Source organism: Canis lupus, chromosome 12 (assembly GCF_003254725.2).
Source record: "Canis lupus dingo isolate Sandy chromosome 12, ASM325472v2, whole genome shotgun sequence".
NCBI lineage: Eukaryota > Metazoa > Chordata > Mammalia > Carnivora > Canidae > Canis > Canis lupus.
Genome location: NC_064254.1, coordinates 15,517,829 through 15,531,477, shown reverse-complemented (window position 1 = coordinate 15,531,477; position 13,649 = coordinate 15,517,829). Strand labels below are relative to the sequence as shown.

The 13,649-nt window shown below is 42.2% G+C and overlaps 1 protein-coding gene across 1 annotated transcript in view; it reads left to right on the top strand.

Moving 5' to 3' along the window:
* Nucleotides 1-13,649, top strand: part of TNFRSF21 (TNF receptor superfamily member 21) — a 68,800-nt gene that overhangs the window by 15,898 nt on the left and 39,253 nt on the right. The window contains exons 2-3 of the mRNA XM_025418975.3: nucleotides 3,010-3,661; nucleotides 5,183-5,677. Coding sequence (XP_025274760.1) covers nucleotides 3,010-3,661; nucleotides 5,183-5,677 — 1,147 coding nt within the window. The remainder of the gene's footprint in view (nucleotides 1-3,009; nucleotides 3,662-5,182; nucleotides 5,678-13,649) is intronic.

Sequence of the window (13,649 nt, the reverse complement as noted above, 5' to 3'; positions counted from 1 at the left end):
CTTTTTGGTTCCCGAGCTGAGCTTCATTCGGCTTCAGATTTTTGCTGTGGGGTTCCCTCTGCCTAATCCACATTCCCTTCTCCCTGACCAGAATTAAATTCTGCTTCTCTGTCCTTGAGAGTGACTCTAAATGCTTCTGTAACATCCCTCTGCTGGGAAGCACCTGCTAACCTCCCCCTCATAGGACTCTGTGTTTCTCCTCAGCAGCAATCTCAATTCTAATTAGGTAATTCCTGATTAATTAGTTGTTTCCGTCTGTCCTGCCTTAGAAGGTATACTCCATGTGGCTGGGATAGAGTTCACAAATGACGTTGTCAGCTTGTGGCATGGTCCCTTGTATGTAACATAGGTCTTCAATAACTATTTGTCCTAGTGCTCAGTCCAGGTGAGATGTAGAGGCATCATTGTTAACTCTGTATGTAAGAGCTGGAATTGCCTCCTGTAACATGAGGTAATGAAAGGTCCATTTTTAGAGCCCCATTGTCTAAAGTGGGTTAGTTAGAATGAGAGAGTTAAAGAGCTCTGAGCTTTGCCTTAGTTAGAAACATCACCAGTTATTCTAAATGAACCAAGAACTGAAAAATCTACTCAATGAGTGGGGAAGAGTGTGGGGTGCAGTGGGATCTGGAGGCAGGTTTTGTGTGCTACTGGGGGACCCATCGTAATTGGGTAGTCAGGGGGCTGATGGATCCCCAACAAGTGTGTGCCCTAGGGAGAGGAGTGAACTGTAGGAAGACAAGCCCTAACCCCATCCCTGGACGCCAGCACACACACACACACACACACACACACACACACAGGGCTGTTCGCCACCCCCCTGTGGTCATTCTGCAGAGCCACGTCGGGGTGTGTGCCTGGCTGCCTGCCCAGCCTGCCTGCAAGGGATGGGGGAGCCAGACTCAGAGCCCACGGCACAGCAGGGTGATGATGTTTGTACCCAACCACCGCTCTCTGGCCAGATCTCCTGTTACCTTCTCTGCTTTTATCTTGTTTGTGCAAATGTAATAACCTGCCATTTAGGTTATTTATACATCTTTCAAACCTCCAGAACGCTGTGGCCATCTAAAAGGGCTTTTGCATTTAGAAACTAGATGTAAAGGAACTCGGGGAAATACAGAAGCAGAGCCACTGTCGCAACCTCTTGGGTGGGTCCTTAGCGCCAGGGAGACTGGGATGAAATTTGTCCTCTTGTACTTGCCAAATGGAACCTGTGCTCCACACAATAGTGGCTGCTTTCTGCCCTCAATCTAAGCCACATTGCCAGGGCAGAAGGGGGTGGCTGGGCCGATTTTGCAAACAGAAGGACCAAGAAAAGAAAGAAAGCCAGAAAGAGACAAAGAGAGATAGTACAGAATTTACCATTATGAAGCAGATTTTTTTTCTTCAGTCTAAGATGCTATTAAAGTTTCTTTTGTTTTTCTTTTTTTTAAGATTTTATTTATTTATTCATGAGACACACACACACACACACACACACACACACACACACACACACACACACAGAGGCAGGCAGAGGGAGAAGCAGGCTCCATGCAGGAAGCCCGATGTGGGACTTGATCCCAGGATCCCAGGATCACACCCTGGGCTGAAGGCAGACGCTCAACCACTGAGGCACCCAAGAGTCCCAAGGGAGATACTTTTGATTCAAATCATTAAATTTTTTTGGGAGGGGAGGGGAACTGAATCTTGGATTAACCTTCAAGGTGCCAATGAGTCGGGAACTATGATCAATTTTTAAAGACATTCTTGTTTTATTCCCTTAGCTCCTGGTACTCATTTTAGAAGGATCTTGCCCTGATGGGCATCTGATAGTTTGGGGCGGCCACTGTTTTCTTGACACTTAACCCTTCTCCATTTTGTAGAAGGCAGTGGAAGCTTCCTTGGTGGGACCTCTCAAACTTCATTCATGCAGAAAAACTCTCTCACTATTCATTATTAAATATTTCCCCCCAGCTCTCAGAAGGACCTTAGGATTTAGTACCACAAACATAATTTCCTTTCTCCCAAGTTTTCAGTGTAAGAGAGTATAAAATCCTGTCTAGCTGGGTGAAGTTTCTGTCCTATGAACTAAATTTACCTCTGTGGAGTCCCGGCTGAGCCTGGTTTTATGCTGGACCTCCAGGTGTCTGCAGGTTCTTGCTCCAGTGACCATGGCCTTTAGAGGCTCAGCGAACAGAATATACCTCTAAAAGCATCAACTCTGTTACTTAAAGCAAATTAAGAATGCCAAGGACCTGCCTCTGTTTTGCAAATAAAACAAAACCAAAACCAAAAAATGTTTGACTTTGCATAGAGAAAGGCTTTGAAAAAATAACTCCACATGGGTAATCTGGTGCTATAGCAGAAGGAGCTTGAATATATGCCATCCAATCCTCAGTTGCTTTGTCTTGGTGCTAAGAAATGGCAACTTAACATTTGGATTATGGGAAGGAAGACAGCTATTCAGCAAGCTATTTTCTTCTTTCATTAGGATTTTTCACTTCTATACACATTTAAAATTTTTTCTTAAATTTGAGAAAATGTTTTAAGTAAGCTCTCTGCCCAACATGGGACTTGAACTCATGACCCTGAGATCAAGGGTTGCATGCTCTATCAACTGATCCAGCCAGGTCCCCCTGTATAGTGTTTTGGGTTTTTTTGTTTTTTATGTATAGCGTTTTGAACAACAAAGTACTTACATGTTCATATTCTCAAGTTGATCTTTATAATTGAGTTGAGCAGTATTGTCAACCTCACTTACTAGACAGAAAAAAAAGGAAGTTAAAGCAAAGGTCATACAATAAGACCAAAGCTTCATAGCCAGTAGGTCAGGCCCCATGATGGAATCATAGTCTTTGTTTCTCTCTTTCTACTGTGTTGCTCTGACAGGATTAAAAGAATGCAGGACCGTTAAGATCTTTAATGGGGATGGTGGTGGTGATATTGGGATTGTTCCATCCTTTCTTCTCTGTTCTTGTATAACCCATTCTTGATTTTTGTTCGTTTTCCCTCCCCTTTTATTTCTTTCAGCTTGGATTCCTTAGCACCACCACAGCTCAGCTAGAACAGAAGGCCTCAAATCTCATTGGCAAATACCACCATGTTGACCGTGCCACCGGCCAGGTGCTAACCTGTGACAAGTGTCCAGCAGGAACCTATGTGTCTGAGCACTGTACCAACACGAGCCTGCGTGTCTGTAGCAGTTGCCCTGTGGGGACCTTTACCAGGCATGAGAATGGCATAGAGAAATGCCATGACTGTAGTCAGCCATGCCCATGGCCAATGGTTGAGAAATTACCTTGTGCTGCCTTGACTGACCGAGAATGTGCTTGCCCACCTGGCATGTTCCAGTTTAATGGTACCTGCGCCCCCCATACGGTGTGTCCTGTGGGGTGGGGTGTGCGGAAGAAAGGGACGGAGACCGAGGACGTGCGGTGTAAGCAGTGTGCTCGGGGTACCTTCTCTGATGTGCCTTCTAGTGTGATGAAATGCAAAGCATACACAGACTGTCTGAGTCAGAACCTGGTGGTGATCAAGCCGGGGACCAAGGAAGCAGACAATGTCTGTGGCACACTTCCGCCCTTCTCCAGCACGACCTCACCTACCCCTGGTACAACCATCTTTTCACACCCGGAGCACATGGAATCCCATGAAGTCCCTTCCTCCACTTATGTTCCCAAAGGTAACTTAACCTCATGAGTTATTTATATGAAAAAGTCTTTGAGCCCAATGGAACTACCAAAAATGGGCTTGTACCAAGGATACTTTCTTTATTTTGTATATTCCAAAGTCACCCCTTGAAGAAGGGGCCTCCATTTTGTGGTTAATCTGTCTTCTTTGGATGTATTAGAAACATTTAGACTCAGGTTTTCTGTTAGGGGGGATCAAATATCTAAAAACTAGGTCACATCAAGCTTAAAAAGAAAGAACTGAGAGAAATAAGGACAATACATGGCCTTATGTAAGTCACTTCTTCAGGCCTTGGCTTCAAACTTGGCAAATACATGAGTGATTTAGATGTTCAAGCTTCCTTCCAGATTAAAAGCTTCCCAACATGGAATCAATCCTGGATAGACACAGCCAGAAGGAAGGGAGGAAGGAAAAGGGGAGAAAATACCATGATGCCTGGAAGGGAAGGATTAAATATTGAAACCAAGGTGGGTTGAAAAAGGGGAAAGAAAGAAAGAAGCTTCAGGAAACAAGTTTGTAGCTTGTTGAAGATAACTAGCATTTGCATCTGGAAAATGATGTTTAATTTTTTCAAATGATTTTAATTTTATGCTCTTCCATCGAGTATCCTAGTTGTCCTCAGGATTTTGAGCCTCAGGAAGAATGCAAAGTTTATTCTTTATTTTCAAATCCTTTTTGATTAATTTTCTTGAAAGGATAGCCAACTGGAGTTGTGCTTTCTAGCATAGTCTTCACGTGTAATTACATTGGACCTTTATGATAGCTCTATGAGGAGGGCCTTACAACCACCAGTTTGAAATGAAGAAACAGGTTCAGAGAGCTCCAGTGACCTGTCTAGGTTTTCTCAGGGACTAATGTAATCCAGGTCCTGTCTCTTGGGACTTGAAATCCCTGGCTCTCACACTCCTTAATGAAGACTGCTTGTGGAAACTTCTCTGAAGGAAGTACACTCAGCTGCCAGCCCAAAACTTATCTCTTAATATAGATCCTAAGAAAGTCTTGCCTTGTTTTATTCACTGATTAGTCTCACCAAAGCTTTTGCTGGTCAAATTTGGATTTGGGTTTGAGTTCTTTTCCCTATCTTATCATATTCCCAGTTTTTACCATTGTATCTTAAAATGGCCAAAAGGTGGGAGAAGGAGAATAAAGGGATCACATTTGAACTGGTTTTGTGAACAATCAGCACATTTAAGAGTTGACTAGAACCCTGAACATACATGAGTCCACTCTGTATGTGAAACATAGGGGAGCTGCTGTGAAGCTTGGACATTGGATCTGTAAGGATGCCATTGGTTTTGCCCTGAGGATGCAAGTTTAGCTGTGAAGTTTAGTTTTTATCTTCCACATAAAGGTGCTGTTAGAATCTTTATGAAAATGTGCCGTATGATTTATCCGTAAGCTCCAAAGTTCATCTCTTCTTTCATTATCTGGCCTGGCTTGGAGATGAGCAGGAAGCGGAGGAATATACAGATCCCCAGATATAGAAAAGCTCTTCCCCCCTCCTTTTTTCTAGGCATGAACTCAACAGAATCCAACTCTTCTGCCTCTGTTAGACCAAAGGTACCGAGTGGCATCCAGGAAGGGACAGTCCCTGACAACACAAGCTCGGCAAGGGGTGAGGAAGGCATGAACAAGACCCTCCCAAACCTCCAGGTAGTCAACCACCAGCAAGGCCCCCACCACAGACACATCCTGAAGCTGCTGCCGTCCATGGAGGCAACTGGGGGCGAGAAATCCAGCACACCCATCAAAGGCCTCAAGCGGACTCACCCCAGACAGAACTTGCACAAGCATTTTGACATCAATGAACATTTGCCCTGGATGATTGTGCTTTTTCTGCTGCTGGTGCTTGTGGTGATAGTGGTATGCAGTATCCGGAAAAGCTCAAGAACTCTGAAAAAGGGGCCCCGGCAGGACCCTAGCACCATTGTGGAAAAGGCAGGGCTGAAGAAATCCGTGACCCCAACCCAGAACCGGGAGAAGTGGATCTACTATTGCAATGGTCACGGTGAGCCTTCTTTCCTCTTTGCTCACAGATCCCCACCCTGCCTTAGTCCTTGCTGGCTGAAGGAGTGGGAAATGCAAAGTTTCTAGAAGTTCCTATCTACCAAGTGCTATTTGATCTAGTTGGGTTATGAAAAATGAGGTGGTCAGCATTTGATAGAATCCATTCGGAGAGCATAACTACTCTGTCCTTTTCTCCCCTGGCACATTTAAAAGAGACTGTTGACAAACCAGAGACCTGAGAATGACCTTTAGGGACTTTGTTTAACTGTCATTTAACAAGTGAGGAGATAGAGTCCTGGGAGGTTTGGCTGTGTCCTTGATCCAGGCTGGTTGTTCATTCAGATGGATGGGCTTGACTCCACATCTCCTGACTGTTGGGTGCCTTGCTTTTCCAATTCTAGACTCCTGAAAAATGAGAGGGTAAAAACCCCAACTTGTCTTCATTAAGTTTGCCTTTTTGAATCTGAACCTTGCTTTTCGATTCCCATCACTTTCTCACATGTGCTTTTCCCCTCCTTGTGTTTTTGGGATCTCATTTCTCCCAGGACGTTAGGAAGGTCTTCTAGATTATAGAAACCCAAAGCTTAATGTACTGGTTATCATCTGAGGCTGGACCATACATCTTTTACCTAGCAATCAGAATGTGTTGATGATACAGGCTAGAATATTTCATTTCTCCTTTTTTGAAGACAAAAAAATAGCTTACAGAACTTGTGCCAATAGCCAAGTTTGGTCTGAAGACCGCAGTTTTTAGCTTGTGGCAGTTAATTCCCTTTCTTTAAATCCTCAATGAGATATCAACCCAAAGTTTTGATAATTCCCTTCAGTTATCTTTTTCCTTAAAGATACAGGCATAAACCTAACTTTCTAAAAGTCATTTGGCCTTTTTTGCATTGAGTCTTAAAAATGTTTAGACCCTTTGCCCCGGGAACTTAATTTTTGTGAATCCGTCATAAAGGTATAAACCAGAAATACTAAAAAGAAAGATTTAAGCACAGAGATCTTAAGCTTTTAACTCAGCACTATGTGTAATAAATAAAAATTGGAAATGATCAAAGGCCCAGTTTTAGGAAAATGGATAAGTTAATTATGGCATATCCATATAGTGGAATACTGTGTTGATATTGAAGATTTAAGTTTTTTTTTCCCTTTTTACCCATGACAGGAAAATGTTAATACTAGGTTAAAGGAAAAACAACAAAACCAAACCAGGCTATGCAGTTTTTACACTGTAATCCTAATTCTCTTAAATCTTTGGGGAAAGGACTGAAAAGAAATATGCCAAAATAAAAATTCTTCCAATTTGGTGGGATATGGTGGAATTTATGTATTTTTTTTCTTCATTAGTTTTCTTTTCCTCAAATTTTCCGTAATAAGGATATGAGATTTTTATAATCAAATTTAGAGAAAGTTAAAAAAAAAAAACCAACAATTTTATCTTGCTCCTTTTGCTAGTCTGTATGAATGACCAATCCAGGTGAAAATCAGACTGAGGCCAACATCCCACCTGTGATAGAGCCTATATAGACTTGAATAAAACAGCTCTTTGCTGGCAACTCAGCGGGGGAAGGAATGCTTCAATTCTCCCCTCCTTTTTAGTGAATTGGACATAATTTCAGACTTTGGAAAAATTTGCAATAGTACAAAGAATACCGGTATATACCTGTGCTCAGATTGAAGTATTGTTAACTTTTGCCCTTTTGCTTTATTATTTGCCTTTTTTACATAAAAATACATACAGATTTCATATTAAGACATATATAACATCCACTAGTTTGTTACATATAATATAATGTTATGTAGCATATGTAGTATATATAATATAATGTATATATAGTATATGTAACATAATGTTTTTAAAAATATTTTATTTATTTATTTGAGAGAGAGAGCATGAGTGAGGTGAGATGGGCAAAGGGAGAGGGAGAGGCCCACTGAGCATGGAGCCCAATTTGGGGCTCGATCCCAGGAGTCCCCCCTATAATCCCAGAGTCCCAGGATTGAGCCTCCCATCAAGCTCCCCGCTCAGTGAGGAGTCTGTTTCTCTCTCTGACCCTCTCTCCTCTTGTGCTGTCTCCCTCACACACACTCTCTCAAATAAATAAAATCTTTTGAAAAAAGATATTCAGCACTTTATTATAAAATAATAAATGCTTTGCGTTAGATGATTTTGCCCAATATAGGCTAATCATGAGTTTAAGACTAGGCAAAGCTGTGATGTTTGGTAGATGAGGTGTATTTTTTTTTAATTTTATTTATTTATTCATGACACATACAGAGAGAGAGAAGCAGAGACACAGGCAGAGGAAGAAGCAGGCTCCACACAAGGAGCCTGAGATGGGACTGGATCCCAGTCTGGATCCAGGAGCCCAGGATTATGCCCTGAGCCGAAGGCAGATGCTCAGTCGTTGAGCTATCCAGGCATCCTGAGGTGTATTTTTTTGTAACTGAGAATAATGGATTAGATGCATCAAATGTGTTTACAACTTACTGTATTAAATGATATTTTCAACCCGTAATGAGTTTATCAGGATGTTACCCCATCATAAGTCAAGAAAGATCTGTATACATAAATACAGACATAGAATACTTTTTCTGAATCATTTCATGGCTGACCCTTTAATGCCTAGATTCTTCAGTATTTATTTCCCAACAATAAAGACAGTCTCTTTAAAAAACATAGTTATTTCAACCCCAATAAATTTAACATGGATACAATATTTTATTTTTTTAAAGATTTTATTTATTTATTCATGAGAGACACACACAGAGAGAGAGAGGCAGAGAGATAGAGGGAGAAGCAGGTTTCTCGCAGGGGGCCTGATGTGGGACTTGATCTCAGGACCCTGGGATCACGTCCTGAGCCAAAGCCAGATGCTCAACCGCTGAGCTACCCAGGCATCCCAGGATACAATATTTTAATACACTGTCCATATTCCAGTATTGCCAGTTGACCAATTAAAGCCCTCAATCGATAGCATCCCTTTTTCCTCTGATCTAGGATCAGCCTAGGATCAGTTATTTCACTGAATTGCCCTTTTAAGTAAGTGGCCAGTCAGAACACTCGTCTGATCTATCTAATTAGGAGAAAGTTAGCAGAGAACATCCTGCTGGATTTGTAAGCGTCTGAAACTCTCCTCCCACCTTATTAAAGAAGTGACTCCCTTTCTCTAGTGGTTGCACTTAACGGATTAGATCTCGGTCAGCTGTTATTTCTAAAAGCTGTTTTACAGTAGAGTTGTCAGAGTTGTCAGAATTCTTGAGAACACCATGAGTTGTAGAAGTAAAGCTGGTCCAGCAGCAGAAAGCAGCCTAATACGATGACCTGAGTCATTCTGGTGTCCAACGTCACCTTGTAAACTGTGCCTGTGTCCTTGAAACCATATCCTGTTTCGTAAAAGGAATCGAAGTGCCAAGTCAAACAAAGCCCAACCATCCCTCCTATGATAGCAGTACCTGGGCAGTATGCTTTTCCAGCTAAATCACAGTAGTCTCATTCAGGTGCAATGAGCTCTTCCCATAGTTTAACCTTCTCTCCCAGGTTTTTGCATTGCAGGTTTATATGTGAGGTGTTTTTTTTCTAAGGAAAGTCTCCTCTTTCCTAGTTGCTATTCTCAAAGGTACAACCAGGTAAAATCCTATTAAAAAGAGAGGTTCTGTTTAATAAAAACCATCCCAGGGGATCAGGAGATGCCTCTAGAAACAATACCCGTTTGATCTGATCATAGTGAGTCTTGGGCAGCAGATGATCTTGTATAAAAAGATCTTTTCTGTGATCCTCATCCATTTCACACCGAATTGTTCATGAGGATGAGAGTGGGGATAAAATCACCTAGCTCTGGGGCATGCTCTGTAAGAGGTCATGGAGGACCTCACTTAACCCTTCCTACCTTTGGCAGACCTGGTCACGCATGGCCCTGAGTGCCTTATAGACCTTTAGCACTCTAAAGCTGGGCCATTGGTTCCCATCGTTGTCACCAACAAGAGACTCTTCTTTATTAGGCCCCACTTACCCATCTTCACCTACCATGGACTTAGGGCTTTTAAAGTTTGAACTCTACAAAACTGCAATCCTACTTTCATGGAATGCTAACATTGGAAACATCAGATGGGACACTGGTCAGATGGGACTACGTGACCAGGAGGATTGAAGAGCGAAGGTGCTGGGGTACCTTGTATACTTCCTTCTTTTCTAAACTCATAACAATTTTATGTCTGGTAGGTCTGGACTGTACTGCGGTTTCCTATAATATATCTACTGCAGTAACAGACTTAGAAGTCCCTTTAGAATTTTTATACACAAAAGTCTATGTAGGAGTTTATTACCGGGTCCAACCATCATCAAGATGTAAGTCTTGTTAAGGCTCCATTTGCCATATTTTTGTCATTTTTAAAAACGTTCTTTCTGGAGTATAACCCCAACACAATGAAGCAAGTGGTAGGTCCAAGAAGTTCCATTTAAAGTCAAGAAGAGTATGGGTTCACATTTAGTTGGGAGGTTACATGAGAAACAATAGTTTTTATTTGTTTCGTCACAAAAGGCACAAAAGTAGAGATAATGAAACTCAGGTTTTTTTTTTTTTTTTTTTTTTTTTTAACCCAACTGGCCACACATTGCAATGCATAAGGCTCAGATGATCTCAAAATAGTTGTGCCCTTCACTTTCTGGTAACCATAGAAGATCAAGATCTGTGGTCCAGTCCACCTCGAGAACCGGATGGTTGAGAAAGGCAATCGGACGCTGCTCTCTTTGCTGTTCCTTTACAGGCCACTTCTATTTACCTTTCCTTCCCATTTTCCTCTTCTCTCTCTCCTTTCCCTACTTCTCTCTCTCTTCTTCCTTTGTTCCCCCCTTCTCTTCAACTCTTTGCAGAAGGTGTGAAGTTGGCTTCCTGGGCAACCTATTGCCCAAGGGATTTGGAGGGGAAATTTGAAAAGCCGGTTGAGGAGTAGTAGTCACTCTGAAAATGCTTGTACAGAGAAGAGGAAAATCACTAAAGAGGAGGGCCCTGCAAGGTGATACAAGGGGCCAGCGATGAGCAGTATGTCTCCCCGATCATATTTCCTTTTTCTCTTAGACTTCAGAAAAATGAGGAATAAAATTAAATGAGGGGAAAAGGAATTGGATTGATCTTGTTTTCACTGAGCTTAGTTCCTGATTAGCCCATCCTTAGTCCCATGTCTTGAGGAGATACTAAACATTTGGCAGGGGCAGTGATCCCTTTGGGTCTAGCTACTTCAAGCACGTGACATATAAGGATAGCAGCATGTCCTTTTTTTTTTTTTTTTTTTTAAGATATTGTTTTTTTGACAGAGAGAGAGAGCATAAGCAGAGGGAGGGGCAGAGCAAGAGGGAGAAGCAGATGCCCTGCTGAGCAGGGAGCCTGATGCAAGGCTTGTTCTGAGGCCCCTGGAATTGTGACCTGAGCCAAAGGCAGACGCTTAACCGACTCACTACCCAGGTAGATACCCCAATGGTATCTCCTTTGAATGGACTGCAAAAGTGATAGTGGAAGCAGCTGGTGTGCTCTTTCTCAAGCAGATTGTTTTGTAACCCAGTGGCCAAAGGGTAAAGGACTCAATCTGTAGAACCAGGTTCTAAGATGCTATTTCTTTCTTTCTATTTCTTTCTTTCTTTCTTTCTTTCTTTCTTTCTTTCTTTCTTTCTTTCTTTCTTTCTTTCTTTCTTTCTTTTTCTTTCTCTTTCTTTCTTTCTTTCTTTCTTTTTCTTTTTCTTTTTCTTTCCTTTCCTTTTCCTTCCTTCCTTCCTTTCTCTCTCTCTCTCTCTCTCTCTTTCTTTCTTTCTTTCTTTCTAGAAGATTTTATTTATTTATTCATGAGAGGCAGAGACACAGGCAGAGGGAGAAGCAGGCTCCATGCAGGGAGCCCAATGCGGGACTTGATCCTCGGACTCCAGGATCACGCCACAGGCCAAAGGCGGCACTAAACCGCTGAGCCACCCAAGGATCCCTACGATGCTATTTCTTAATTCCCATAGCTCTTATTGTCTGGCACCGTTTACCTGTTTGTGTGTATGTAGTTTGCTTCCTCACATTGCTTATAGGTTCTTAAAGAGCAGACCCTGGGTTTTTGTGTGTCCCCATGCCAGGTCAGTAGCATGGGGACCTAGGAAGGGTGGTCGGGAGCCCAGCTGGCCCATATGGTAGCCACCTGAGCTATTTAATTTAAAGGTAAAATGAACTAAAATTAAAAACTCAAGACCTCTGTCGTGCCACAGTTCAAATGCTCAAGAGCTACATGTGGCTAGTAATTACCCTATTGGACAGGACAGATAATAAAGCATTTTCATCATAAAAGTTCTACTAGATAACACTAATCTAGAGCAACTATGAACTAATTAATCTACTTAATCCTTTTCAAGGTTGGATTGTTTTCAACCCATTGAACTGTTGGATTTTTTCCCTTTTGACTTATAATGGTATTTGGTGCTAGGGATTTAATACGGATCTTAACGTGGGTTCTTTATACAAAATTGCCATAGATGCCAAGAATTATTATTCAGAGGTAAAAGGGGCTTCCGTGACAGCAATGCTTTAAAATATGCAGAAACCAGCTACCAAAAATTACCAATATTCTTCCATTTGATTTGCTTCTTCAAAATGGAACACTTTGGCCCATGGACACTGGGGAGCTGGGTGATGTGAAGAGAGAGAAAACAGCTAACTGATGAATGCCTCCATGCTTGTCTGTAAACAAAATGGAAATGGCTTAGTCTGGTGGGTGGCCTTCGGCAGAGAAGCATATGGGGGAGTCCTGTGGTTGGGTCAGAGGTGAGAGTGGCAGGGGTAGTGGAGTTAAGGGGGTTTTGGGAAGAAAGCGACACCACAGACTAGAAATGGCAGCAATAAAGCTGGGTTCTCAAATTCTAGATTTACCATTCCCTGTTCATTCCCTGCCATTCCCTGTTAAGGCCTTTTACTTCTCTGGGTCTCTGTTTATAAGGTTAGAAAAAAGGTATTATCATATGCACTTAAGAGCAAAGACGGGAATCTGGTTTCACTTACTAGCTATGTGGTCAAGGTCCAATTATTATTATTATTTTTAAAGATTTTATTTATTTATGAGATACAGAGAGAGAGGCAGAGACACAGGCAGAGAGAGAAGCAGGCTCCATGCAGGGAGCCCGACATGGGACTTGATCCCAGGCCCCCAGGATCACATCCCTGGCCGAAGGCAGGCGCTACACTGCTGAGCCACCCGGGGATCCCCAAGGTCCAATTATTTAACCACTCTGTGCCTCATTTTCCTTATGTCTAAAATCGGACTCAATAGTACATGGTTTGTTGTGAGAGTTAACTAAGTGTACCCAGTGCCCAGTATGTTGCTGGCCACATGGCCAGTGGTCCGTCAGTACTAGTAGTGATGAGGGTGGTAGAGATGACTCATCATCACCACCTCCGACTTCTCTGGTAATCTCTAGGTTTGTTTCCTGATTCACTCACGGAAAGAATGACCATGAAAAAAGCAGAAGTAGTCTCCTTTATAATGCATGCAGCTGTACTTACTGAGGGGCAAATCTTCCACCTTAAAAGAGCCTACTGGAAATGTGGTTTTTCCTCCAAGCTGGGGATGGGGTGTTATTGGTTTAATTAATCCATTATTGTAGGTGATGCTGTCTCAAATGGCAGAAAGCCTCCTAGATAATCAAATAAAACTCCTTATTGGCTTTATAGTTGGATGTAGATTTATCCTTTCTGTAGTAATATAGTCTCTAACTTGTATCAGGGTCAGCAAGCTAGGAAGTATTTTATTGAAATTTGTTTACTTATTTATTTATTTAGATTTTATTTATTTATTGAGAGAGAGAGAGAGAGGGAGAGAGAGCACAGGAGCCAGGAGAGGAGCAGAGGGAGAGAGAGAGAGAGAGAGAGAGAGAGAGAGAGAGAGAGAGAGAATCTCAAGCAGGCTTTATGCTGAGTGGGAGCCCAACACAGGACTCAATCTCAGGACCC